Source organism: Pelodiscus sinensis, chromosome 3 (genome assembly GCF_049634645.1).
Source record: "Pelodiscus sinensis isolate JC-2024 chromosome 3, ASM4963464v1, whole genome shotgun sequence".
In the NCBI taxonomy this organism is placed as follows: Eukaryota; Metazoa; Chordata; order Testudines; family Trionychidae; genus Pelodiscus; species Pelodiscus sinensis.
Genome location: NC_134713.1, coordinates 146,045,664 through 146,072,798, shown reverse-complemented (window position 1 = coordinate 146,072,798; position 27,135 = coordinate 146,045,664). Strand labels below are relative to the sequence as shown.

Genomic DNA, 27,135 nt, shown 5'->3' with positions numbered 1-27,135 from the left:
TTGGTTCTTTCAGCAAACAGCTTTTGCTTATCAAATGGGAGGTCCTGTACTTTGTTTTTCAGCTCACAAGAGATCCCAGCAGATAGCAGCTACTAGATTCTCTGCATGACTATGGAGGTTGCTGTGCAACTGCCTGCCATGTCAACAATGTCGAGCGCGATCTGGAGAGCAGTTCTTGCAGAGGCATAATCCTCTTGAACAACAGACCTAAGGATTGGTATTTTCGAGTCCGGTAAGAGCTCCATGATAACTAGAGTAGCTGTCAAAGTTGTGGTTTGACAAAAGGGCTGCGTAATTCACAATGCTGAGCAGAAGAATCAAGGAAGAATATACCTTCCTGCCAAAGAGATTCATTTGTTTACTTACTTTGTCCACAGCAGTGTTCTTATACTGCAATAGCTTGGACCACTGTTGGGTGGCATCCACAATCAGGGAATTAGGTTGGGGATAGGAAAATAAAAATTCCATGCCCTTGGCAGGCACAAAATACTTATCTGTACACTTGTTGGTTGATGGTGCAGAGACTGGGGTCTGCCAAATTTCATCGGCCGCCTCCATAATGGCCTCATCTATCGGGAGTGCAATCTTTGCCTCCTGGGAGGGTTGTAGGTTTCTGAGGAGACGGTACTGCTTTTCTTGCACCTCAGTTAACAGGGCCTCCTGGCTAGCAGCCACACACAAACAAATCCTGAAATTGCTTCAGATTGTCTCTGGGTGATGCGTCGCCTGGAATAACTGCTTTGTTTGGGGATAAAGAGGACTGGCCCGTAGGGGAAGCATCAGGTTGCTGCTCCCTTGGTTTAGATAATTGTCCCTCAGGTTCAGATTGTTGAGATGGAGGGGGGAGTTCTGAAGTGCTGATGTAACATACTGTGTATGGGCAAGTGTAGGTGAAATGACTGATCTATGTCTGGAAGAAGACTCATGGCAGCAAGGTAACCAGTGCCCAGAGTATGTCGGCTGTCAATAATGGTAACTAGCCAACCAATGGGATGGATGGTCGTAGGAGTACCTATATTCATAATGCCTAGGATCTGACTGAATAGGGGGAGTTGTGTCTTGAGGAGAAAACACTTCTATGGTCCCCATGATAGGCTGCATGCATCGACATTGGAGAGCAAGGCAATCTCACTAAACCCCTTGAAGGAGGAGGAAGAGATATAGACGTGTCTCAGATGGGCACTGTATGGCGATATGGTGCTGGAGATAGCAAGGAGATTAATTTGTGATGTCTCCTTGGTGCAGGGGGCTCATACGCGGTTCTGGAACATTTAGGAACCGGTGCTGGCAACAGTGGTTCTAGACGAAGGTCCCAGACCCTATTTGATTTTTCATGGGCTTTTGTTGGTGCTGGTGGCTTGACTGGTACATACAGCGCTGGGGTATAAAACTGGGCTGTCAGTTCCAGTTGTGTCCCCCGTCAGCACAGATGTTGACGCTGGCATCTTTGCTGGTGTTGACATCTGTGGTGTTGAGGATGGTGGTGCTGGCGGCGGTGCAGAGCAGGGAGATGGCACCCCCACTTTTGGCACTGATGGTGTTCTGTATCTTGCTTTTGGTTCCGGGGCAGCTTTAGACAGCAAAAACTGCAGTGCTGGATGTTCTCAGTTTGTCCCCCATGCTAACCCAACTTCAAGTCAGTGGAAGAGAGCGCACTGGCGAAGCCCATTCTTGGCAGAGGGGCCTGAGCTCAGGGAACAGGTTCTCCTCTTTTCAGCCTGATAGGGTCTGACCAGGGAGTGGACGGTGGAGTCTGAAGGTTGAAGCACTTTGTCAAATAGAGGCATACACAATAACGTCTTTATCTCAGTGCACTCTCACCATCAACTTGGAGCAATGCGGACATTTCTGTGGCATATGCCTCACCGAGGAATTTTTTTTACAGGCAGAGTGTCCACTGGAAGCAGGCATGATCTCACGACAAGTGTTACACTTTTTGAAGCCCTGAGAGCCTGGCATTTTGAAGAGTCATCTTTATTGCTTCTTTTCATATATATTTGAGCTACGGTGTTCAAAAATAGCCAATAGCAGCTGTATCTCTGTTTTTTTTAAATCACAACAATTACTTAATTCTACGAATACTATAACTACGTAACTGGAAAAACTACTACTAACTATTTTTTTTTTTTTTTTTTTTTACTAGAAACTCTGAGGAGAAATGCTCACTCTGTCTGTGACCGAGGGCAGCAACAAAGGAACTAATGGGAGCCAGCCAACATGCGTGAGCAGAAGGGCGCAAACTGCACGAGGTGCCCACTGCGCATGTGCAGTCCAGCCTGCTACTGCTAGTGAAAACTCTGATCTGCAGTGCCAGGATGACCCAACACCAACAGTGGAGCACCCATGGGAACATCACACGAAGAATAATGTAGGATATACTTTTTCTGCCAAACTTAAAATGTGCAAGCATTTTATATTTCGTAAAGTGACAAAATTAAGACAACCTGAAAATTAGTTGAGTTTACTTCCTAACTTAGATATAAAAAGACAAAACCAGGAGATTAGATATATGGCAAAAACAAAATCTCCACTGAAATTAACACCATTGTATAATTTTATTTCTAATTATTAAAAAAATATAACTGAATTTAGAAGATAATCACAGTATAAGGGCCCTAAAATTTCAGACCATTACAAGGTACATAAAAATAGAAGACACAGAGTCCTTTAAAACTTTAATCATTTGATTAAGCAGCAAGCATATCACTGTTCCAGGCAAAAAACACTATTTAAAAAACAACCCCCCACCTCCAAAACAAGACGTGCAAACTGTATGCACATATTCTACAAAGCACACAATAAAAAGGACATTTTGCTATGTACATATGTTTAGTACTACAACTACTATGGTTTCCCTACTGTGCGTCACAGTGTACGTAAACTAAATTACACTACACCCTTGCCTGCCAATACAGCACCTTTGCCCAGTTACAGAATATTTAAACAGGATTAAATTGAATTACAATGTACTAAACAGTTTGACAGCAGTCAATGGGGTCTAACTGTAATGCAACACCCAACATTTTGCATACTGAAATTCTATTAACAATAGACAAGACAAAAAATAGCAAAGGTACAGTATACACACTAGGGAGACTTGATACCAAGACTTACAAAAAACAAAACCAAAAAAAAAAAAAAAAAAAAAGATGCATTCTACTTAGGTATCTATTAAAATTAGATAAACAGTTATATCAAAATGCACAAGACAGGATTTTTGTCTGCTTGAAAGTCTGGAGGTCATAGTTGTTTGTGGGGTCCTTTTGATCTCAAACAATCCAATGATCATGAAGAAGTCTTCCTAATTTGTTTTATACTGCTGTTTTTCTTTCTAGAACAGCCACTATTTAATGTTCACGTGGTTGCTGGGAATCTAATTTTAGTGTGAAAGAAAACTCCAAAAAGAGGCTTCTGTATTTAGAGCTAAGCACATTAGCAGAGACAGATGTTTCAAAAAGCAAAGTCTCTTAAGTGTACTATTTCTGAAAAGTGTTGGGCTGACACCTTAAACACAAGACTACACATCTGATTTAAGTTACAAATATAGTAGGTAAAAGCTGCTACAAGAACTGCTTTTGCACAGATACAAGATTTCAGCAAAACTGTTAGACCTCAAAACATCAGGACAATTGAACCCCTGAATTTATTGGAGACTAAGGATGCAAATTTCAATTTGAAATTGAAGACCCAGTATAAGGCCAGTCTCCATTAAGCTAAGAACAGCAAGTTATGGATGCAGGGGACAGTTTTTAAATGCAAACATTTTCCCATAGCTTGACCCAGTCTGCATTGGCTCCTAAACAGCATTTAAGAACAGTAACTTTAAACAGTTTTTTATCCAAGTTTCTGACCTCATTTTTTGGGAGAACTGACAAATGTACAATTTCACATTTTAGCTATTGTCACTAAAAATGCAAATTATATTTTCAAATAATCAGGATAGTTACTTTTTTCAGTGAAGACCCCACAACTCCAAACCAAAAAAAAATGTAGAAGGATCAATAAACACTAAATGAGGACCTTTGTTACTATTTAATTGCTTTGAATTTGATTTAATGCATATACAACAAAACAAAACCCAAATGGGGGAAGGGAAAGCTCTCACAATTGTTTAGCTTCTACGAAATTAAGCTATTTCACATAGTCCCGCTGCCACAATGTTTGAAGATGCATTACCTGCTAATGGGCATTACCAGTTAAAGCCTTAGGTAAAGAGCAATAATATAGTGTGTGTAACTCTCGATATGACCATTTACAAAGGAATTAAAAACCAATGTACTTCAACTGTAAGTGTAATAAGTAGAATAGCCACACAGCAACAGTGGTATTGTTCCATCATCATCTTGGGCCTGGAAGTTGCTGGCATATCCACTTCCTACAATTTCGCACTAGGAAATCAAATGCTTAATATCAGAGGGCTTATAAGATCAGAACACACACAACTGCCAGATTTAACATGTTTGGTACAATAGCTGAACATATCTTCAGATTCTTCTTTCAAAAGGAGTATTTAATGAGAAAGTATTTTTTAAAGAAAGTAAAGTCTGTTTAGGGAAAGCTATAAAAAAGTCTACAGTTTAAAAGTGCATGAAATACTTCCATTGTTTCTCTCAGCTGCAGGCTAACTATTAATTCTTGCACTCCTAACATAGGAAAACATTACAATAACACCTCCATCCACTCCCACCCTAATTTCTACAGTTAAGGAGTTGTCACAGTCCCTAGATTTGCCACTCTTTGCATTCCTGTATTAAGATGTTTCAATATAAAGAACTTTAACAAAATAAATAGTGTAAAAAATCAGTTGAAACAAAATCTTGGGCACAGAACATTTATTTGCTTAAGAGATTAGCTTCCTTTGACGGTTATTCATTTGAATAAGGGTTGAACTGTATGCACTGTTTTGCTGTACATGTCTTCTGCACAAAAAAAAATAATTTATACTTTCATTCATGTGATCAATCAGATGGCTGTTCATGTGGTTCCACTGCTAAGATTATTAGCTTGCTCCTTTATGTAAAACTGCTTCACAATGCCTTTGAAGGCTTGCTCTTTTCTCCCCTTCATTATTTGAGAGAGGTGGACACTGATAACATTTTATCAAAGGAGTTATGATAGGTCAGAACTATTTCACTTTTTTAGTGCAGAGTGGACTGTGATTCTGTCTGAATTCCAATAAGTGAAGGTGGCTGTTGGCCACTGACTGCGGATAACACCGGCCTTGGATTTAGACGAGGAGGCATAGAATTAGCTGGGCGGATGAGTGGTGGTGGGGGTTGGTTTAGAGTTGGTCTTGGCTGAATAAATCGTGCTTGTTGCTGAAGTGGTGGAGGTTGACGATGGAGAGCGGGAGCAGCAGGAAGTGTTGGACGAAGTAATGGGGGAGGCTGGTTCAAAGTTGCTACAGGGGTTGCTGGTGCTGGAGCAGATGCCTGTGCCGGAGGTGAAGGACCTAAACATTGAGTAATCTGCATGGCTTGTCCCTACACAAAGACAAAATGGTATGTTAAAAGAGCCATCATGTCCAAAACAAAAAGTGCTTTGGGTTGCCAGTGTCCACAAGCTTTTTCTGTCATTGAAAAACAAAAGTTACCAAGCATTTAATTTCTAAACTGCTGAACAGTGGAAGTAAATACAGAGCGTTGAAGAAACAACAAATTTCTCTTTTCTAGAATCAGGTAATTTTTTTACATTAATACTGTTCTGCCAAATCCAGTTCTCAATGAGGCTGATATAAGATCAAGATCAGGCCCTCAAGTACACTGGCATATCACCAATCAGATTAACCTTATATTATGTGTCACTGAATTAAGTGCTATTCCTCAACCCATGTTTACTAATATCTGACACACAACACACCTCATCTTCTTCATCAGTGCTCTTTCCTGATGGCACATTAGAAGGATTTTTTGTGTCCTCCCCTAAAGTAGAAGCATCACCATTAGAAGCCAGGGTTCCTTGTTCAGCTTCCCATTCCTGCAACACCTCCTCCAAGTTAAACCGACGCCTGTAGTTTACAAAGAAGTTCTTCACTTGGCCAACAGTCTTGTTGCCAATTACATCTGCAATAGCTTGAAAATCTTTACCATATTTGCGTACACCTGAAAGGAAAAATATACAATACACCTGTGAAGGATCAGTCAACCACAGCTATTTGTGAAGTATGTACAGGCAGTCCCCGGGTTACATCGGATCCCTACTTACAAACGGAGTGAGGCAACCCCGCACTAGCTGCTTCCCCCCAGACGACTAGGGAGACGCGAAGCTAGCGCCCCCTCTCTCCAGCAGACCAGGGAGACGCAGAGCGGCTTTTCTCAGCAGACACCTCAGCTTGAGAATAAAGGACTGAGGGAAGTGAGATGTGGGAGAATAAAACTGAGCTCTGGAGAAATGTTTGGCTAGAGTTTCCCCTACAATATGTACCAGGTCCGACTTACATACAAATTCAACTTAAGAACAAACCTACAGTCCCTATCTTGTACGTAACCCGGGGACTGCCTATATATAAAATATGGCCTTTGGAACCAACAGCTAAGCTAATTTTGAAGACTTCTCAGGTAGAAGGTAGACAATAGCCTCCATTTAAAATAAAGAAAAACAAAAACACCCCCAAAACACACACTGACCTTCCTTGCAAAATATAAATCATTCCCTAGAGTTAGGGTTTGTCTCTGATTTTTCCTAAAGATCCTGATAATCAAAGGGCCCTCCCTGCAGCTACACAGGACTGGTCTCTGATGTGTAAAATATCCTTTGATTTTTTTTGGAGGGGGAGAGAATACTCCGTGACCTTTAACTGATGGTTACCATTACAGGACTTCTTTATATACTTTCCCTAAGCTAGCTCTATGCTAAGCTAGCTCCATTCCCAAGGATCCATGTGACATCAGATTGTAATTCAATAGCATGACTCTACTGACTCAGCACAATGCAGAGCAACTGTAGGGATGAAGAATGAAATTGCTCTTTTAATGAGTTATATATCTACCAATGTGTCTCTGTATACCTGCAAATGGAGTTACTGTAATGAAACTACATTTTATTATTAATGAAATTGTCTACCAATGTGATGTTAAGTAACCTCATGAATTGTGAATTGATTTTTATGAATAGGATTTTATATGAAATAGTGTTAACCGCCCTTGGATAAACTGTGTTAGTAGCTTGTTAAGAACTGCCTTTGAAGAATGTTATTGTAACTCCATTTATACCTAAAATTGACTTAATATTGTAACAGAATTCCGATTTTAAACTTTATATTGTCTTAACTCTGTTTAAAGTTAAGTGTGTGTTTGTAATCTTGCTTAAGAGAGAACAAAAAACAGGACTATGTAGCACTTTAAAGACTAACAAGATGGTTTATTAGGTGATGAGCTTTCGCGGGCCAGACCCACTTCCTCAGATCAAATAGTGGAAGAAAATTGTCACAACCATATATACCAAAGGATACAATTAAAAAAATGAACACATATGAAAAGGACAAATCAAATTTCAGAACAGAAGGGGGATCAGGAGGGGGAACGTAAATGTCTGCGAGTTAATGATATTAGAGATGATAATTGGGGAAGTTATCGTTGTAATGGGTAAGATAATTAATGTCTTTGTTTAACCTTAGGTGTAAAGTGTCGAATTTAAGCATGAATGACAGTTCAGAGGATTCTCTTTCAAGTGTAGTCTTAAAAGGTCTTTGAAGCAGGATGCAGGTAAACAAGTCATATATCTGATTTTTGTTTCAGCTACACCAGACTAACATGGCTACATTTCTATTGCTTGAGAGAGAGAGAGAGAGACGGAATCAGTCCCTGACACAGCTGCCACCTGCATCTTGATGGCTGACTATGACGGGGCATCAAGACCCTGCACTGAGAGCCAGGGACTCTGTGCCCTGGCAGAGAAACCACGGAGCAGATACCGGCTGTGCACCGGCTGCTCCCAAGCTGCGGCTCAGCTGAGTGGAGGTGCGGCTTGGCGGGGCAGCCCCACGGCTCAGCTGAGCGAAAACGCGGCTCAGCTGGGCGAGTGCCAAGACGCCGCCCGAGAGGTGCTGGGGCCAGCCCTGACGGGCCGAAAGGCCAATCAACGGCGCTGACCAGATTGGGGCCGGCCCGGCAGGAGCATCAAATAGCGCCGGGCAACGCGAGCAAGGGGTGGCAGGACGGAGAGACGGGACTCACCAGGAGGGACCTTGGCATTCCCCGACCCATCACCCCGCTGAGACTCGCCGCCGCCGGGGTAAGGACCACGGAAGGGAGAAAAGGAAGTAGCCCAGGGCAGGGCAGTGAGGAAGTCCATGGGCTGATGCGTTTAGGGGCACACGCCCGTCAGCCGGACCCAGACTGGCAGTCAGTCGGAGTCCTTAGGGCCCTGGGCTGGGGCCCATGAGTGAGGGCGGGCCCGGACCCCCCTTTTCCCCCCTCCACGTGGGGGAACATGTCGGATGAGGAGTACTCAACGGTGAGGGGCTGGAGAACCTCGCTTACGGGAGACCTGACGTCCCAGGACGGGGATGACGCGGGCAGGTCTAGACATGGCGGACTCGCATCTTCCCATCCCCCTTTCTCCCAGATAGGAAAGGGGGAGGGGGGGTGTCAAGGCCGTCACAAGGTGGTAGAGAATGTGGGTAGCAGGAACTACCCCGCGTCCCCAGGATTAGAAAGGGAGCAAGGGAGCTCCCAGGGGTAGGCACTGAGTTAAGTTCCTTCGCAGCCCCCGGAGCGGGGCACCTCTCTCTTTTTTTTTTTTTCTTTAAAAAGCGTCCTGAAAAACGCCCGGACCCTGGAGCGCGGGAGGACGGCGCAACAGAAGGCAGGGATGGAGCCGGGAAAGATACTGGCATGGCTCACCAAGCTACAACGGCAGAACCAGCAACAACAGACGCTCCTCATACAACAGCTTTCCGCCCAACATCAGGAACAGCAAAGACAATTAGTAAGGGAGTTGGCTGAACAGTTTCAAAGCCAACAGGAACACTGGACTCGGCAGTACGGGGCACCTACCCGGGGCAGAATGAGGCTGGGGAGCGATGACGCGGATGGGGAAAGTATCCCACACCTGCCCATCCGCCTTACTAAGATGGGGCCGGCGGACGACCCGGAAGCGTATTTGACCACCTTCGAAAGGGTGGCCACGGCAGCGCGGTGGCCAGATGAGCAATGGGCCACGATCCTCGCCCCGTACCTAACAGGGCAAGCCCAACTCGCTTACCACGGACTAAGTGCCCGAGACGCCCTCCACTATTATAAGGTGAAGGAGGCAATACTGAACCAAATGGGCATTACTCTGGAGACATACCGCCAAAAGTTCCGGCAGGAACGGTACCCGAAAGCCCCCTTAATTCCCCTTCCCATGATAGAGGTCCCCTTTGAGCGCATCGCCCTAGACTTAGTGGGCCCTCTCGAGAGAACGAAGGCAGGGTACAAATACATCTTAGTCACGATTGACTATGCCGCCCGTTACCCCGAGGCGGTCCCGTTGAAAAATACCACTGCCACTACTTTAGCGACCGAGCTAATAAGGATCTTCTCCCGGGTGGGGATACCTAAAGAGATCCTTACGGATCAGGGCACAAATGTTACGTCCCGCCTCATGGGAAAACTGTGCCGACTACTTCGGATAAAAGCGTTAAAGACTTCAGTCTACCATCCCCCGATGGACGGGTTAGTGGAAAGGTTTCACAAAACTCTTAAGGGAATGTTACGCAAATTCGTGGATCAGGACCCTGGCGAATGGGACCGCATGTTGCCAGCACTATTGTTCACAATCCGAGAAGTCCCCCAGGCATCAACCGGCTTCTCATCCTTTGAGCTACCGTTTGGGCGTCGACCGCGAGGGATACTTGATGTAATCCGAGAGAACTGGGAAGAACAGACGACCAGAGTGCGAGGAACAGTCCAGTATATCCTCAGCCTCTGCCAAAAATTACATGAATTAAGGGAATTCGCCCGGACAAACCTGCGGGCCGCCCAGGAAAGGCAGGCCAGGTATTAACACGGAGATGCACGGCTACGAACCTTCGAGCCGGGGGACAGGGTACTCCTGTTATTACCTACACAAGACTCGAAGCTGCTGGCCAAGTGGCAGGGGCCCTTCGAGGTCGTACGAAGGATAGGAGACGTAGACTCTGAAATAAGGGCGACAAGGGGCCGAGGAGGCACTAAGATCTACCATGTCAACCTCCTCAAGGCCTGGAAGGATCGCGAAGGCCTGTTGGTAAACCCCATACCCCGCAGGTCCGAATTAGGACCAGAAGCGACGAACGACTCCTCCACAGTATCATTTCAGGTAGAAGCCACCCTGTCCGTGACTCAAAGGAAAGAGATAGAGGACGTCTTACGGAGGTTCCCGGGGGTACTGACAGACCAACCCGGCCAGACGACTGAAATATTCCACCACATCGCGACGGAATCTGGGAAGAAGGTGCGGGACCTGATCCGCCCCCTTCCGAGGAAGATGTGGGACACGGCAAAAGAGGAAGTATGGCGAATGCTGCTGTGGGGCGTAATAGAGGAATCCCACAGTGAGTGGCGGAGCCCCACAGTGCTCGTCCCCAAGTCCGACGGATCTTGGAGGTTCTACATCGACTTCAGGAAAGTAAATGTTCGATGCCTACGCCATGCCCCGCGTGGATGAACTACTCGATCATCTGGGGGATGCCCAGTATCTCTCCACCCTCGACTTAACATGCGGACACTGGCAGATACCACTAACCCCGCACTCGCGGGAAAAAACAGCATTCTCGACCCCCTTTGGGTTATACCACTTCATACGAATGCCCTTCAGCCTGCACGGGGCCGCCTCGACCTTTCAACACTTAATGGACAAGGTCCTGAGAAACCATGGGTGCTACGCGGCGGCCTACATTGATGATATCATTATTTAGGACCACGGAAGGGAGAAAAGGAAGTAGCCCAGGGCAGGGCGGTGAGGAAGCCCGTGGGCTGATACGTTTAGGGGCACACCCCTGTCAGCCGGACCCAGACTGGCAGTCAGTCGGAGTCCTTATGGCCCTGGGCTGGGGCCCATGAGTGAGGGTGGGCCCGGGCCCGCAGCTCAGCTGAGCAGAGACGCCGCGGCTCAGCTGAGCGGAGGCGCGGCTTGGCGGGGCAGCCCCGCGGCTCAGCTGGGTGAGCGCCAAAACGCCACCGGAGAGGTGCTGGGGCCAGTCCTGACGGGCCGAAAGGCCAATCAATGGTGCTGACCAGATCGGGGGTGGGACGAGCGCCGGTGTGCCGGCCCGGTGGGAGCGTCAAATACCGCCGGGCAACGCGAGCAAGGGGCGGCAGGATGGAGAGACGGGACTCACCAGGAGGGACATTGGCATTCCCCGACCCGTCACCCCACTGAGACTCGCCGCCGCCGGGGTAAGGACCACGGAAGGGAGAAAAGGAAGTAGCCCAGGGCAGGGCAGTGAGGAAGCCCGTGGGCTGATACGTTTAGGGGCACACCCCCGTCAGCCGGACCCAGACTGGCAGTCAGTCGGAGTCCTTATGGCCCTGGGCTGGGGCCCATGAGTGAGGGCGGGCCCGGACCCCCCTTTTCCGCCCTCCGCGTGGGGGAACATGTTGGATGAGGAGTACTCAACGGTGAGGGGCTGGAGAACCTCGCTTACGGGAGACCCGACATCCCAGGACGGGGATGACGCGGGCAGATCTAGACGTGGCGGACTCGCATCTTCCCATCCCCCTTTCTCCCGGATAGGAAAGGGGGGGAAGGTCAAGGCCGTCACACTGACCCAACTGCCAGTACTACCTTGATGGCTGGAAAACAATGCGGGCAAGTCCTGCAAAAGAACTCACCCAGGAAAGGGACACAAAAGCCCCATCAAGAAAAAGATCAAGTCACATCTGCAGTTAACTGATGATTATCATACAGTGCCCTGGGACAGGACAGGATGTATGGACTAAAGCATATAAAAAGATGGGTGCAAAACAATAGGGTTGGATCTTTCGGTTCTATCATCATCCTCTAGAAGCATCGCTGCATACTGAAACGCCCCACCTTGTATCTAGACAACTTTGCCGTGAACTACCATGAGCAACTGAGGCTGGTAATTATATCTCATCCATAGAACTGAGAGAGAGATAGGGATATGAATGTGCACCCATGTACACAGTTAAACAACGGGCTTGAGAGAGAAGTGCAGGGGAGCAGGAACCTCCATGAGAGCGAGTGCTTGTGTGGAGCGAGCTTAAAAGCTGGCTCCCCATGAGTAACAGCTCCTGCAGAGCCTTCTGCAGTGAGAGGGGTGGAGGACAGCAGGAGGGAAACTTTTATTTGTCATGAGCAAAATAAAATTTGACTTGTATAATGCAGAAAATTGCTTATGACTTTACCCCTTCAGAATCCTTACAGGACATGCATTTTCTCCCTCAAGATCAGAAAACAATATGCCATATGCAATACCTAATTTCAGAAAAATGAAGTGAAGGATACAAGAGGAAAGTTATTTCACATTAGAAAATGTACGCTTAGTAACAGGATACAAAATATATAACTTTGCTCTTTCTGTTTTTCTTTTTGAAAGTGCTTTTAATGTGCAGTATCTTGTTCAACTACAGTGATGCTACAAGAGAAAATTCAGATCCAATAAGTAGTTCAACTACAGTTAAAGCTTCCATTTCAGTCAATAAACAACAAATAAATTATGGGTGGGTCTTCATCTACATACTATAGGTGGTTCCTCCCTGGCCCGGCATCCTCCGGACCTCAGCGGTCCCAAACGACAGCGTTTTCCAGACTACAGAAGGTCCACCCTGTTGTAAGCTCGCTGCTCTATGGCAGGGCTGCACTCCCCACTAACCTCACCCCTGAACCTGGCCAGCCAGGGGTCTCTGGTCGAGCAATATCTGGTCCTTGCAGAACACGGATGTTGTCAGACCAGAGTGTCCTGGATTTTAGAGAAGCAACCTGCCTGGTACCCTGCTGGGAAGTCGTTTTGGGTGGCGGGCGTCTGCGTTGTTGCCGCTGCCTACCCCTCTGTTGGTCCTGGGGTCTATATTGAGGGGATTGTCGGAAGGGGGGCCTCTGTCTCTGGTAGGTCGTATATCGCTTTTTGCGGTATGGAGGAGTATACATTCCGAGCGTTTTCAGAGTGGTTCTGGAATCCTTCCCTGAGTGTAGGAGTTGGTCGGTCTTCTCGGAGAAGAGGTTCTTTCTGTCGAAAGGTAAGTCCTTGACCTTGGAAAACAGGTCTTTAGGAGCAGAAGACTGTTGCAGCCAGCATGCTCTGCGCATAACGACTAATGTGGCTGTCGTGCGCGCTGCTGCGTCAGCTGGGTCCAGAGCGATATTTAAGGCTGTTCCTGAGGCTGCGTAGCCTTCTTTTATCACAGCTTTTAGGATGTCCCGCTTTGACTCTGGGATATGTTGTAGCAAAGGGACAAGCTTGGCGTAGTTATCAAAATTATGGTTCGCCAACAGTGTGGAGTAATTGGCCATTCTGAGTGTTAGAGTTGCCGAGGAATAGATTTTACGTCCGAATAAATTGAGACGCTTACTATCTCTGTCCGCAGCAGTAGGCTTGTACTGTGGCATCTTTGCTCTTTGCTGGACCACATCCACCACCAAGGAGTTTGGTTGCGGATGCATGAATAGGAACTCCATTCCTTTGGCAGGAACAAAGTACTTTTTATCCGCCTTTTTATTCGTCGGAGGGACAGATGCAGGGGATTGCCAGATGTCGTCCGCAATTTCAAGGATAGCTGCGTCCAATGGTAGGGAGATCTTTGGTTGATGGGTGTGTTTGATGTTACGAAGGAGATGATGTTGCTTTTGCTCCACGTCACCCAATTGTACGTTTTGGCTGACCGCCACCCTTTGGAACAACTCCTGAAATTGACGGAGGTCATCAGAAGGTGAAGTGTCGCCCTGAAACACTGCGTCGTCGGGGGACGATGAGGACTGTTGTGCCGGTGAACGGTCAGGTTCGACATCCCGAGCGGGAAGAAGTTGCTCGGCGTGGTAGGTAGACCCGGAGGGAGTTGGTGGTCTTAAAGGATCAGAAGAAGACTGGTATTTCTGACCTTGTTGATAGGGCGAAACATGGCGATGATGGGGGGATGTGGAGTGACGGGATCTCATTGAGTATTCCGAGTGGGTTGATCTTGGTGATCGCGATCTGTCCCTATAAGTGCTGCGACTGGGTGAACGCGGTAAGAATGGCCAGAACGAGGTGATATGTGGCCAGTATGAGAGTACTCAGAGAACTGAGGAGACGGGGACCGTGGCTCTGGAGAAAACTTCGGGCTCGGGGATAGAGAAGACAATCCCCTGGTTACGTGGGCCGTTGGGGCTAGTAAATGCTCCGGTGGAGAAGATGCCGGGGTAGAGATGACTGAATGTGGAATCACTTCTACTGGCATCGGAGGAATCCGTGCCGACGTAGGCCCCTTCAGCGTCGCTGATCGACTCGGCAACGGTGATTGACTGTGCTCCCGAGATGTCTGGAGGGGAGAAGGCCGTCGCACGGTCGGTGAGACGGGTCTTTCGGTGCCGAAGGGCGACTCGGTGCCGAAGTGGTTGACGCCGGGGAGTGCCTCGGGGCCGAAGGTTGTTGTGACTCCCGTTGTTTGGTGGGAGGTGGTGGATGTTTCGGTGCCGAAGGAGGGCGGCTAACTTTTGCTGACTGTTTCTCTGTGGTCTTTGGCGTCGGTGGTTGTTCCGGTGCAGTTGAGCCCGTAGGTACCGGTGAGCGTCTCGGCGCCGGGGAGCGGCCGCATCTCGGCGCCGGGGAGCGGTTTTCGGAGCTGCAGGCGGCCCGGAGACCGAGGGAACGGCAGATATGGTTGAGCCCGATATAGAAGGGCTCGGGGCCGACTTACTCCGGCTGTCTTTCGGCGGCCTCGCTACTTTCGCGGGCGGTGCCGTAGACATCCCTGGTTGGTCATCAGCCGATCTTGAGGGTGGGAGAGACCGTGTCGGGGACGGTTTTCTTTTAAGTTTCTTGGGTTGTTCCAAGTGCCCTTTTGACTGTTGGACGTCCGGTTGTAGGGCTTTGTCAAACAGAAGGACTTTTAGGCGCATGTCCCTGTCCCGTCTAGCTCTAGCTGTTAGTTTGGAGCAGTGGGGACATTTTTGGGGAATGTGACCTTCCCCGAGGCACCTAATGCATAACGCGCGTGGCTGTCGGAGGCAGGCATTGCCTCGTGGCATTCGCTGCATTTCTTAAAGCCCGGCATTGGAATGACTAACTGACTATCGAAGGAAAAAACTGTTTTTTTTTTTTTTTTTTTTTTTTTTTTTTTTTTGACTAACGACTAGGATAAAAACTATAACTTGTAACTCTATGGAATAACTATATACAATAACATATAAAGTCTCTCTGTCTCTGTAGGAAACAGTAGTCACCAGAAAGACAATATTCCGTCCGCGGCCGAGGACGGTCAGGAGGAACTGGCGGGAGCCGGACCAGCGCTGCTCAAACGGCACGAAAAGCCACGAGCCGCACTTCGTGCATGCGTGGTCCGGCAGACTACGGCTAGAAAGATCTCCGATCTGCGGCGCCGGGACAAGCCGACACCTACAGTGGAGCACCCACGGGACACTGCTCGAAGAAGAACTACTGTTTCTTGCTGAGGCGGACTTATGTTGACAAGAGAACTCTCTTCTGCATCTGAATCACATGTGCTGCAGCTGCGCAGATGTAGAGTTTTTAGTGTAGACCAGGAGGCCACCTGCTACGCTCGCCAAACACTGTCTCCCTGGGAGTAGGCAGCCTCAGCTCTCCCCCTGGCTGCTGGGGAGGGCCAGGCCGAGGTGTGGCAGCCCTGGCCTGCCCTCTTCCCATTTTGGGCCACCAGGCCGAGGCCAGCCCAGCCCCGCCCCAGCCTGTGGGGAGAGGGGAGGCCCAATCAGCCCTGGTTCTCCCTCCCCCGCTCCCCACTCAACCATTCTGAACCTGGATTTCCACTCCCCTGCTCTCCCCAACTGCCAGGGAGGATGCGCTAACCCAGTCTCTCATCTCCTGGTCACTGGAGGGAAGCCAGACAGAGGCCTCGCTAGGCCCCACCTTCTCCCTCCAGTCTCCCAAGCCCCTGTGTACAGGGGAAAGGAGGCAGGCAGGATGCAGAGTGATGTGATAACGTCACTGTTTTCCCACGGGAAAATTTCTATATGTCACAGAGAGAGAGAGAGAGATTGATTATTCCCAATTCACGCTCATGATTTGAAAAGACTGTGATTTACCTACCAATTTGCAGAATTTGTTAAGTGAACAAAAGGATAATAAAATGAAATGTGTGTGTCACATTTAATCACTGCTGTTTAGATTTCTTTCCCCCCCCCTTTTAGCATACTAGTATCCAATAAGTGTTGAGAATGATTTATACAAGACTTCAGTACAGGGTTCTTAAATCTTCACTAGAAGATAGGTTTTCCTCTAACACACTGACAAAGCACACATTTATTATGAAAAGGACTATCAGCTTTCTACATCATATAAGGGCAAAGTGGCACACACATCATTACACAATCAAATTTCAAACTATCTGAATTTATTTCCTAAAGCTTTCCTCCTCTCCACCTAGCAGAAAGATTCAACTTAATAATCTTCCTGGTATTATAACATGAAGCTCAAAAAGTAGATTTAGCCCCAGTCTGGAAGTCTACACAGCAAGGGAGGAAACCTAGTGACAGATGATGTGGGAAAAGCTGAAGTACTCAATGCTTTCTTTGCCTGTGTCTTCACGGACAACGTCAGCTCCAAGACAAATGCACTAGACAACGCAGTATGAGAAGGAGGTGGGCAGCCCTTGGTGAGGAAAGAACAAGTTAGGAACTATTTAGAAAAGCTAAACATACACAAATCCATGGGACTGGATTTAATGCATCCGAGGGAGTTGGCAAATGTTATTGAGGAGCCTTTGGCCATTATCTTTGAAAATTCGCTGAGATTGACAGAGATCCCAGATGATTGGAAAAAGACAAATGTAGTGCCCATCTTTAAAAAAAGGGAAGGACGACGATCCAGGGAACTACAAACCGGTCAGTCTTACCTCATTCCCTGGAAAAGTCATAGAGAGGATCCTCAAGGAATCCATTTTGAAGCACTTGGACGAGGGTAAAGTGATCAGGAATAGTCAAAATGGATTCACGAAGGGCAAGTCATGCCTGACCAATCTGATTAGCTTCTATGATGAGATAACTGGCTCTGTGGATATGGAAAAGTCAGTGGATGTGATATACCTTGATTTTAGCAAGGCTTTTGATACGGTCTCCCACAATATTCTTGCCAGCAAGTTAAGGGAGTATGGATTGGATAAATGGACTGTAAGATGGATAGAAAGCTGGCTAGACTGTCGGGCCTAACGGGTAGCGATCAACGGCTCGACGTCAGGTTGGCGGTCGATTTCTAGCGGAGTGCCCCAAGGATCTGTTCTAGGACCAGTTTTTTTCAACTACTATATTCTTGACCTGGATGAGGGGATGGATTGCACTTTCAGCAAGTTCGCAAATGACACTAAGCTAGGGGCAGAGATAGATACGGTGGAGGGAAGGGATAGAGTCCAGAGTGACCTGGACAGATTAGAGGATTGGGCCAAAACAAATCTGATAAGGTTCAACAAGGACAAGTGTAGAGTCCTGAATTTGGGATGGAAAAATCCCAAGCAATGTTTACAGGCTGGGGACCGAACGGCTAAGTAGTAGTTCTGCAGAAAAGGTCCTGGGGATTACAGTGGATGAGAAGCTGGATATGAGTCAACAGTGTGCCCTTGTAGCCAAGAAGGCTAATGGCACACTGGGAGGAGCATTGCCAGCAGATCTAGAGAAGTGATTATTCCCCTTTATTTGGTTCTGGTGAGGCCACATCTGGAGTATTGTGTCCTGTTCTGGGTCCCCACCCCCACTATAGAAAGGATGTGGCCACATTGGAGAGGGTCCAGTGGAGGGCGACCAAAATGATTAGGGGGCTGGAGCGCATGACCTATAAGGAGAGGATGAGGGATTTGGGTTTGTTTAGTCTGCAGAAGAGAAGAGTGAGGGGGGATTTGAGAGCAGCCTTTAACTTCCTGAAGGGAGATTCCAAAGAGGACAGAGAAAGTCTGTTCACATTAGTGACGTATGGCAGAACAAGGAGCAATGGTCTCAAGTTACAGTGGGAGAGGTCTAGGTTGGATATTAGGAAAAACTATTTCACTAGGAGGGTGGTGAGGCACTGGAATGGGTTACCTAGGGAGGTGGTGGAATTCTCCATCCCTACAGGTTTTTAAGTCTCGGCTTGACAAAGCCCTGGCTGGGTTGATGTAGTTGGGATTGGTCCTGCCTTGGGCAGGGGGCTGCACATGATGACCTCCTGAGGTCTCTTCCAGCTCTATGATTTTATGACTCTAATGAAAAAGCCCTGCAGTCCAAGCCCCAGAAGCCCAAGTTGGCTGGCATGGGCTTGCTATGGGCATTTCTTTGCTCTTAGACATGCCCTAAAGGTAGCACATCCTTAAGAGTGAAGATAAGCCATGATCTGGCACAGCACTTAAATAGGTGCATAAAGTTCAGCATCCCATTTAAACTAGTTCTTTCCCAGATTAGAGTCTTACTGAATGGCAATGGTAAGCAGTTAGCACTCAGCATATCACTGTACAGTTACTGTACTAGAACTGAAATTATTGCAGACAGATTAGAAGAGTAATCAGAGTGGAGGCTTCAGAACAGAGAGCACAGGTCACTTGCTGCACAGAGATGGGAGATCACTCTGCAGCCCCTTGCGCCCTCAGGACACAGAGTTGACTGTGAGGCTGCACTCAAACCTGACACAGTGCAAAGGCTAGGCCTGAACCAAAAAAAACACCCCAGTACCCCATGCCAGACACCCCCTAAGAGCAAGCAAAAGGAACACAGTCTTGCATGCAAAAATCAGTTCTGCCACTTGAGCCACGTGTGGGGCAAGTAGAATCAGTCCAGCAGGAACTAAGCGTAAAGGGATTCAGATGTGGAGTGAGTGGGTCTAAGTGGGGCAATCTAAGTGCTGGCAGCTCAGGGGGAGGGATCTAGTGCACAGGGACTAGGAGGGAATGGGGTTCAGCAAGAGTGTCCATGTGAAGGAGGCTGGGGGTTCAGCATGGGGATCTGGGTGCTGAGAGTAGAGGCCTTGGTGGGAATGGGAGTCCGGATTCAGGTGGATGGAGCTCATTGGGGTGGGGGCTTGAATGCAGGGGATGCACCTCAGCAGGGGATGAGGTGGAAGATCCAGATGCATGGGAGTTAGGGGCAGGAAGCAGAAGCTGGTGTGTGCACAGAGCTTCCTGCAATCAATCAGGGGAAGATCCTGGGTCTGACCTTGGTATAGGATCAGCCAATGCAAAGAAACAGGAATTTCTAACCCCTGCTAGGATTAATAGCTGGAGTTCATCACACAGAAGCCACTGGCCAGGTATCCACTGACCTGTCACTCTCTGGCTCCAGACACATCATGACAGAGAGCAAGAGAGACCGTGTCTTGTACGCACACCCAGTCCTACCCCTGCAGGTGATTTGTATCTTTTCTGGCTGCTCCCAATGCCCAAGGCAGATGGTCCGTTCTGGATCACTGCCTGGGAGGGGTGCATGAATCAATTATTCTGCAAGGGAAAAGTAAAAGCTGCAGAGGACATTAATTCCCCCAGTAGTCCCAGAGTCAACATGCCAGCAGGGTTGCCAGTATTTGGGCTTTCTGTTCAGGAAACAAATTGAGAAAATATAAACGTCCGGTATTTTCTGTAATGAGGATTGTGATGTAATGTCAAAAGTGTGTCCGCTATTTTTGTTGAAACCATCTGGCAACCCTACATGCCAGTGATGCCCTAACTATCACTGTTGAACCTCCAGTCAGTAATGGAATCTGTCTACAACCCTCCTTCATTACTGCACAGTTAGCTCAGCAGAGGAGCTTGGGGCTGACAGCACAGCTGCAGAAAGAACAGGATGTGGCTGGTGCACTGCAATTGGGCAGTGTAGCTGGAGTAGGGATGGGCAGTGCTGCTTCCCTTTCCAGGATCTGGCTTGGTTCCTGCCACATTCAACATTCCTCCATGGGTGTGACGGCGCATTGGGGGTCCCCCGTCTCCTGCAGCCCCGAAATGGCACAAACAGACTGCACCAGCCGGTGGAATAGAGGAACTTTATTCCCTCTCCAGGATACAGCACAGTACAGATGTAATCTGGTCACAGAGCTGGGCTAGGATGCCTCAGGCCCCCTTGAGATGGGGGGGAGACTGGGCCCCTAAACTCCAGCACCTTTCCCTAGGCTGTCTCCTCCATGCTCCCAGCCAGCCACTCTAACTCTCTTCCAGCCCTGCCCCCCAGCCAGGGCAGCCTTCCCCCTTCCTTTGTTCCTCTCCATGGGGTTTATCTGGTTCAACAGGTTTGGCATCACCTTTGCATAGTGAGGTTTTCCCTGCTGGGTCTTGCTCCAGACAGCAGAGGTCACCACCGCCCAGCAAGTACCCCCCACTACGTCACAGGGGGCATGCCTCAAAATTTGAGGACTACTACAATATATACTGAGTAAAACACTGAGAAAGATAGTTTGCAGTGATCGTATTTGGGTCCTATTTCCTAAGCATGGAATAGTAGTTTACGTATTAGCAGAAATTTGATTGCAGAAAGCTAGTGTGACAGGCCAGCTGAGGCCCACACTGAAATCGACCAGGCGCGAAGACGCGGCCAGGAAGATGCACAGCGGGAATGCCACCCCGCTGAGCTCTGTACGGAGCAGGACTCCTCCGCCCTGGGAGACAGTGCCTGACGGCGGTCTGGGGCAGGCCACCACGCCCTGGTCCTGGAAAGCTGGGACGTAACCCCGCCCCCTTCGACCCGACGCTCCGTACGGCGGGACTGCAGGGAGGGGAAAGGACGGGCGGCGCAGCCTCTGGCAGGCGGTTCAAAAAACGCTGAGGAGGCAGAAGCAGGGGGAGGACTGCGGGAAAGCGATTCCTCCCCCTGCGCTGGAGGACTGGACACCAGAGAGCCGGGAAGGGGCATCCAGGACCCACGCCAGAGTGGTAAGACCCAGCGTTCCGGGACTGGAGACCCTGGGGTTGGGGGAGGCTAGGAAGCAGCCTAGGGCGTCTAGGAAGCAGCCTGGTGCAGAGCGCTTTTGGCACCCATCGGCTGATGTGTTACAGGGTGGGACCCAGTCAGCCAGGTAAGGATAGCACCCGAACCCCTTAGGGCCCCGGGCTGGGACCTGGCGAAGAGGGTGGGCCCGGGTCCCCCTAGTCCCCACCCCATTATCTCGCACAGTGACTGCATAAACAAACTTGAGAGCCTCGAGAGGGACAGTTGCTCCCAGGGGGACAGGAGAGCAGATAGCTAACCCCAGGGTGGGGTTGAAGGGCCACGGGGTTCCTTGGACGGAGGGCTCGCTTGGCCCCTACTCCACCCGAGAGGGGGGGGGAGTCGTGAGCTTGCGCCTGTCTAGCTGCTGGGCCCTGGATCATTAAGACAGTGGGCTCGCTGGGCCTCACCCGAGGCAGGGTGAAAGCACACGCCCGGACATGATCTGTCACACCACTGCCAATAAAGTACAATTCTTCAAGTTAGTGTCAAGCCCCCTTCGTGTTCCATCAAATTTAACAAGTTTTACACTTGCAAACTTAAGTTTCTGCAGACCAAATTGTATGAAAAAATGACTGAGCTGAGATCTCAGACATTTCAAAACTATGTTCACCACAAAAATGAGGACTTGTCCAAAATAACCAATTTTGAACTAGAAGCAACCATACTAGTTTACTGGCAACATATAAAATAAATAAAGACCATTAAAGCTTTGAAAGAATCCTAATGTTCAAAGCAGAGTCAAAATACTAAAAAAAGTTGAGTACCAAATGTTCAATACATGATATTCTAACAAAACATGGAGTAAGTTATCCCAATTAGTTTAAGCATTGTTTTAAAGCAAGTGAACAATACAGAAAACTAGCTTGTTTACTTCAGTGAAATAATATTGGGCTGAAGTATAGCATCAGAAAACACAAGAGCTGCAACTTTTCAAACTTTGAAGTTAATACACTGGATTTCATGTTTATATTTCTATCTTATTGCTTTTCCTGGACTGTACAGTGCACTCTTAACAAGATAATCTAATAGTTTTCATGCTTAGATTACTGCATGTTAACTGTACCCAATACCCTGCTGGTAAAGTGCACTAAGGAAATGTTAGTACAGCATCTGTCTCCAGCCTCAAACTTTCACAGCAGGATGTTGGATGGGAGGACTGTTTGTCTCTTCATGCCTAGCTAAAGGCAACCTGCATAATGAAAGAAATTGGGCTTCTGCCTTTTTGCCTCTTTTTGGATGTACAGAGGCAGTCTGAAAAATGTCCCCCCCCCCCCCCCCCACTTGTTTCCTACTTTATTCACATCTCTTTAATACTAAAAGATCAAGAAGAGGAATTAGTATCTTGTGATAGTGTAGTTTATATATTTAGAAAAAGGGATTTTTAGTCAGACTGCTTAGAACAAAGAAAACAATTACATTCATTTCAAGTCAATGAAACTCTGACTCTACTTAATGTTCAGCAGGTCACACCCCTTCAATTAAAGAAAGAGCTCAGAACAACAACAAATAATCATATGCATTTCACAGGTCTTCCAACAAAGCCAAAGACTTCACATTCCCAACATTTCTGGGGAGAGTGAACAATCTCACTCACTAGTTTTTTGCTTGGTTGATTTTTTTTAAAGGAAAACAAAGCATTTTCAGGTGTTCTTCATCCATACAGCAGAAAATTTTAAAGAAGTCTGCAAATCACTTAAGATTTTTAATAGTTACAGGTCATTACTACTTTCTGGTAACATACCTTGTACTGCAAGAAGCTGTTCTTCTGTAGTCCAACGGGCATTGATTTTCTGATTCAACTATTAGAATTAGAAAAATTGCATGCTGAGGTAATTGAAGCACATTCCAAAAGCATTGTAAAATTATGTGAAAGTCTTATACAAATATATTTTAATGTCTGAATTTGATAATCTTCCCTGTTTACAGTAAGGTACAAAGATTCAGCTATCACAGAATAATCATATTCATGAAAGTAAATACATTGTTAGTTTAATTTTTTAAATTAAATTGTATTATAACATAATATCTAGATTTGGCTTTTTTCAAGCAATATGCCCAAACTTTCATGAGTAGCTTCAGTAATTGAGAAAACAAAAAAACAAACAAAAATGTCCTCACTCCAATGCTGGTGATATGTTGGTTAAAGTAGAAACTAATTAGTTCACTGATTCACCAGAAAGTGTATTCCTAATGGCACATGATCCAGCTCCCTAAGCCTCATGTATAATCACATTAGCCTTGCTTCCTCTGTTGTTTCTCTACCCACACCCACCTATTTTCCATTTAAAAGACTGAGGAAAAGCATATTTTGCTGACTTCCTCCAGAGAGAACCAATATAGTTAGAACTTCATGAATTTTAGGTGTTCTAGTTACACTGTTCCTGAAACACAGACACCATGCAGCAGCAAGCCACTCAGGGTACGTCTACACTACAACGTTAATTCGAACCAACTTAGTTCGAATTAGTTAATTTGAACTAAGCTAATTCGAACTAACGGATCCAGACTAAAAAACTAGTTTGAATTAGCGTTTTGCTAATTCGAACTAGCATATCCACATTAAGTGGACCCTGAACCAGGCTTCAGGATGGCCAGAAGCAGTGCCGGCAGGGCATCAGAGGAGGACTTAGAGCGTGGAGATGTTGTCTCAGGCTAGCCGAGGGCTGTGCTTAAAGGGTCCCGAACCCCACCCCGGACAGACAGTTCTCAGGGGTGCCCCGCTTGCAAAGCAGTCCTGGCTTGGAGTGCCCAGACTACCCACACTGGGCACATCACAGCACTCGGCCATCATCCCGGCTGCACTTGCAGCAGGCTGCCATCTGGGGAGAGGGGCAATTGGGGGGCTGCAGGAGAGCTTCCACCCCCAGCCCAGTCTTCCCCATCAGGGGCTCGTGCCCCATTCCTCCCTCACCTCCTTCTACTTACCCTTCCCTAGCCCCTCTTCTTGATGTACAAAATAAAGATAACGTGTCTTCCAAAATGGAATCTGTCTTTATTGAACAAAACTGAGGGAGACTGGGAAAAGGAGGTGGGAGAGGGGAAGAGAGAGGCTGGGAGAGGGGAGGGCAACTAAAATGATCAGGGGTTGGGAACAGGTCCCATATGAAGAGAGGCTAAAGAGACTGGGATTTTTCAGCTTAGAAAAGAGGAGACGGAGGGGGGACAGGATAGAGGTCTCTAAAAGCAGGAGTTGGGTGGAGAGGGTGCATACAGAAAAGTTCTTCATTAGTTCCCATAAAGAAGGACTAGAGGACACCAAAGGAAAGGAATGGGTGGCAGGCTTCAAACTAGTAACAGAAAGTTGTTCTTCACAAAGCAAAGAGTCAACCTGTGGAACTCCTTGCTGCACGAGGCTGTGAAGGCTGCAACTAGAACAGAGTTTAAAGGGAAGTGAGATCAAGTCATGGAGGTTGGGTCCATGGAGTGGTATTAGCCAGGGGGTAGGAGTGGTGTCCCTGCCCAAGGTTTGTGGAAGGCTGGAGAGGGATGGCACGAGACAAATGGCTTGGTCACTGTCTTCGGTCCATCCCCTCTAGGGTCCCTAGGGTTGGCCGCTGTCAGCAGACAGGCTACTGGGCTAGATGGACTTTTGGTCTGACCCAGTACGGCCATTGTAAGCTCAGGGTCGGGGGTCTCAGTGGACCACCTTGATTTTCATGCACACCTGCTCCTGGGTGGCCAGGCTGGCAGCTCTCCTGCCCTAGCCGGCAACTTTCCTGTGCCTAGTACAGAGGTCGTAGACGAGGTCCACGATGTCCGCACTAGCCCAGGCGGGTGCCCGCCTCTTGTGGTCCCAGGCAAGCTCCCGGGAGCCGCCAGCCTGGTCCCGGGAAGAGGGGGAGGGCTGGGGGGCATCGAGTGGGGTCCGGGGCCGGAAGAGGGGCAGATGAGTTTCCCTGGTGTTGGCCAGAGTGGCCACCAGGGAAACCTGGGGAGGGCTAGCCTCCCACTAGTTCGAATTAAGGGGCTACACACCCCTTAATTCGAACTAGCTAGTTCGAACTAGGCTTAATCCTCGTAAAATGAGGTTTTCCTAGTTCGAACTAAGCTCTCCGCTAGTGTAGCGGAGTGCTAGTGTAGCGCCTATTAAAGTTAGTTCAAACTAACGTCCGTTAGTTCGAACTAACTTTGTAGCGTAGACATACCCTCAGTCCTTAACATTAATGGAGTTTCTCACGAATCCAAGTACAATGCCATACATCCTACCTTTCATATTCTATTAATTTACCTCAGGAGGTTTGAATTCTTCAATCCCACCTTCCATTTTCTGTTTCAGTGCACTGTTTACTTGCTTAGCATTTTGAACCTTGGTTAAGAAAAAAGTTAATCAGAGCCACATACGTAGTTGAGCACTTTCTACAAACATCCACGAGGATTGACATAAGTATGCCTCTTAAATTATAGAAGTATGCGCTATGGTTTAATATTTCTCTGAACTGCTAATTCACAGACAAATCGTATTTTACCCTAGACAGTGAATATGAGAAAGAAAACTAAGACAGTATTCTTTGAAAGGCGGGTTAAAATGTGTCCACCAGGTAAATTATGATAAGCGAGGAGAAAGATAAAAGGTAATGTTCACAAAATTACATGTCTGTATAAAATGAGAAACAGTACAGGATCCTACAAACATCTTTTCATTTGCTGCTCTCATATTTTTACTGAGTGAGAAAAATTCTATGCATAAGTTACATAAATTACTTCTCAGAAGGCTAGGCTCTCTTTCTTCCCCAGAAGAACTCTAAAAAAGTGTCAAGAGAGGTAGCCAAGTTAGTCTGTAACAGGAAAAACTTTAAAAACAACAAATAGACTAGTAGCACCTTAAAGACTAACAAAACATATAAATGGCATCATGAGCTTTCGTGGGCACAGCCCACTTCTTCAGATGACAGGACTGTTGGAAGTCCAGACGCAAGAATGAGTAAGGGAAAAGAAGAGAGATGGGGAGAAAAAAAAGAGAAAGAAAAGGAGAAAGAAGAAGGAAAGGGTGGAAGAAGAGAGAGAGACAGAGAGTAGATAACTGAGAGGGGTAACTGAGTTGGTCTGTAACTCCTAAATCAATGAGCCCAATTTGGTGGCTCTTTTCAATTTGACATGAACTACTTCAAGACAGGCCAAAAAGAGAAAACAAAATTCCACTTATCACCTACAGTCCTCAACTTAACCCCTCTAACACATTAATCTACAACCCATCCTGGAAAATGACCCCTCACTCTCAGAGGCCTTGGAGGAAAAGGCCAATTCTTGCTTACAGACAACCCCCTAACCTCAAACAAATTATTTCCAATAACCACGCAACATCATACTCATCTAGGAACCCCCCCTGCCATGAGTCGCGGTGCCAACTCTACCCACACATCTAACACCAGCGATTTCATCAATGGACCCAACCACATCAGCCACCAAATCAGAGGCTCATTTAACTGCACATCCACTAATGTGATCTATGCCATTAAATGCCAGCAATGCCCCACTGCCATGTATACTGGCAAAACTGGACAGTCTCTATGGGAAAGAATTAATGGACACAAATCAGATATCCGAAAAGGCAATACACAAATACCTGTTGGAGAACACTTTAATCCAGTGGTCTCCAACCTTTTTATATCCAAGATGACTTTTTAAATGACAGAACAAGCCAAGACCTACCACCCCGCCCCTTCCTTGAAGCCCTGCCCTCTCTACTCTCCTCTCCATCACTTGCTATCCCCAATCCCACTGCTGCTTTTTTCCCCCAATTCTTCTGTAGGAAGAGGTTTTTCCAACATTTGACCTGTCTAGACTGGACCAAATGTCAGAAAAACCCCTTCTTTTAGAAGCCCCCTTATTCCCCGTGGAAAGAGGAATATAGGGGTGACCGAAAGAGCATGTCTGCTCTTCCACTAAAAGAAGCGGAAGAACAAACGCATCCCTGGATGCAGAAGAGTTTTTCTGGGATATCTCCAGAATCCTGAAAAATTCCTGCAGTCTAACTGTATCCTCGCTGGATTGAGACAGGATGTGTAGGCTTTGAGGTAGGAATGAGGGCTTTGGGTGTGGGAAGAGGTGAGAGGTGCAAGCTCTGGGAGGAAATATGGATGCACGAGGAGGTGGATAAGAGGATGC

At 47.5% G+C, this 27,135-nt stretch overlaps 1 protein-coding gene across 7 annotated transcripts in view; it reads right to left on the bottom strand.

The window, feature by feature from the left end:
* Positions 1-2,662: 2,662 nt before the first annotated feature.
* Positions 2,663-27,135, bottom strand: part of RCOR3 (REST corepressor 3) — a 62,599-nt gene continuing 38,126 nt past the window's right edge. For all 7 annotated transcript variants that reach the window (XM_075925119.1, XM_075925121.1, XM_075925122.1 and 4 more), the window contains 4 exons: positions 25,259-25,336; positions 22,772-22,829; positions 5,860-6,101; positions 2,663-5,483 (listed from right to left, as the gene is read on the bottom strand). In XM_075925119.1, the coding sequence (XP_075781234.1) occupies positions 5,139-5,483; positions 5,860-6,101; positions 22,772-22,829; positions 25,259-25,336 (723 nt within the window). In that variant the 3' untranslated portion in view covers positions 2,663-5,138. The remainder of the gene's footprint in view (positions 5,484-5,859; positions 6,102-22,771; positions 22,830-25,258; positions 25,337-27,135) is intronic.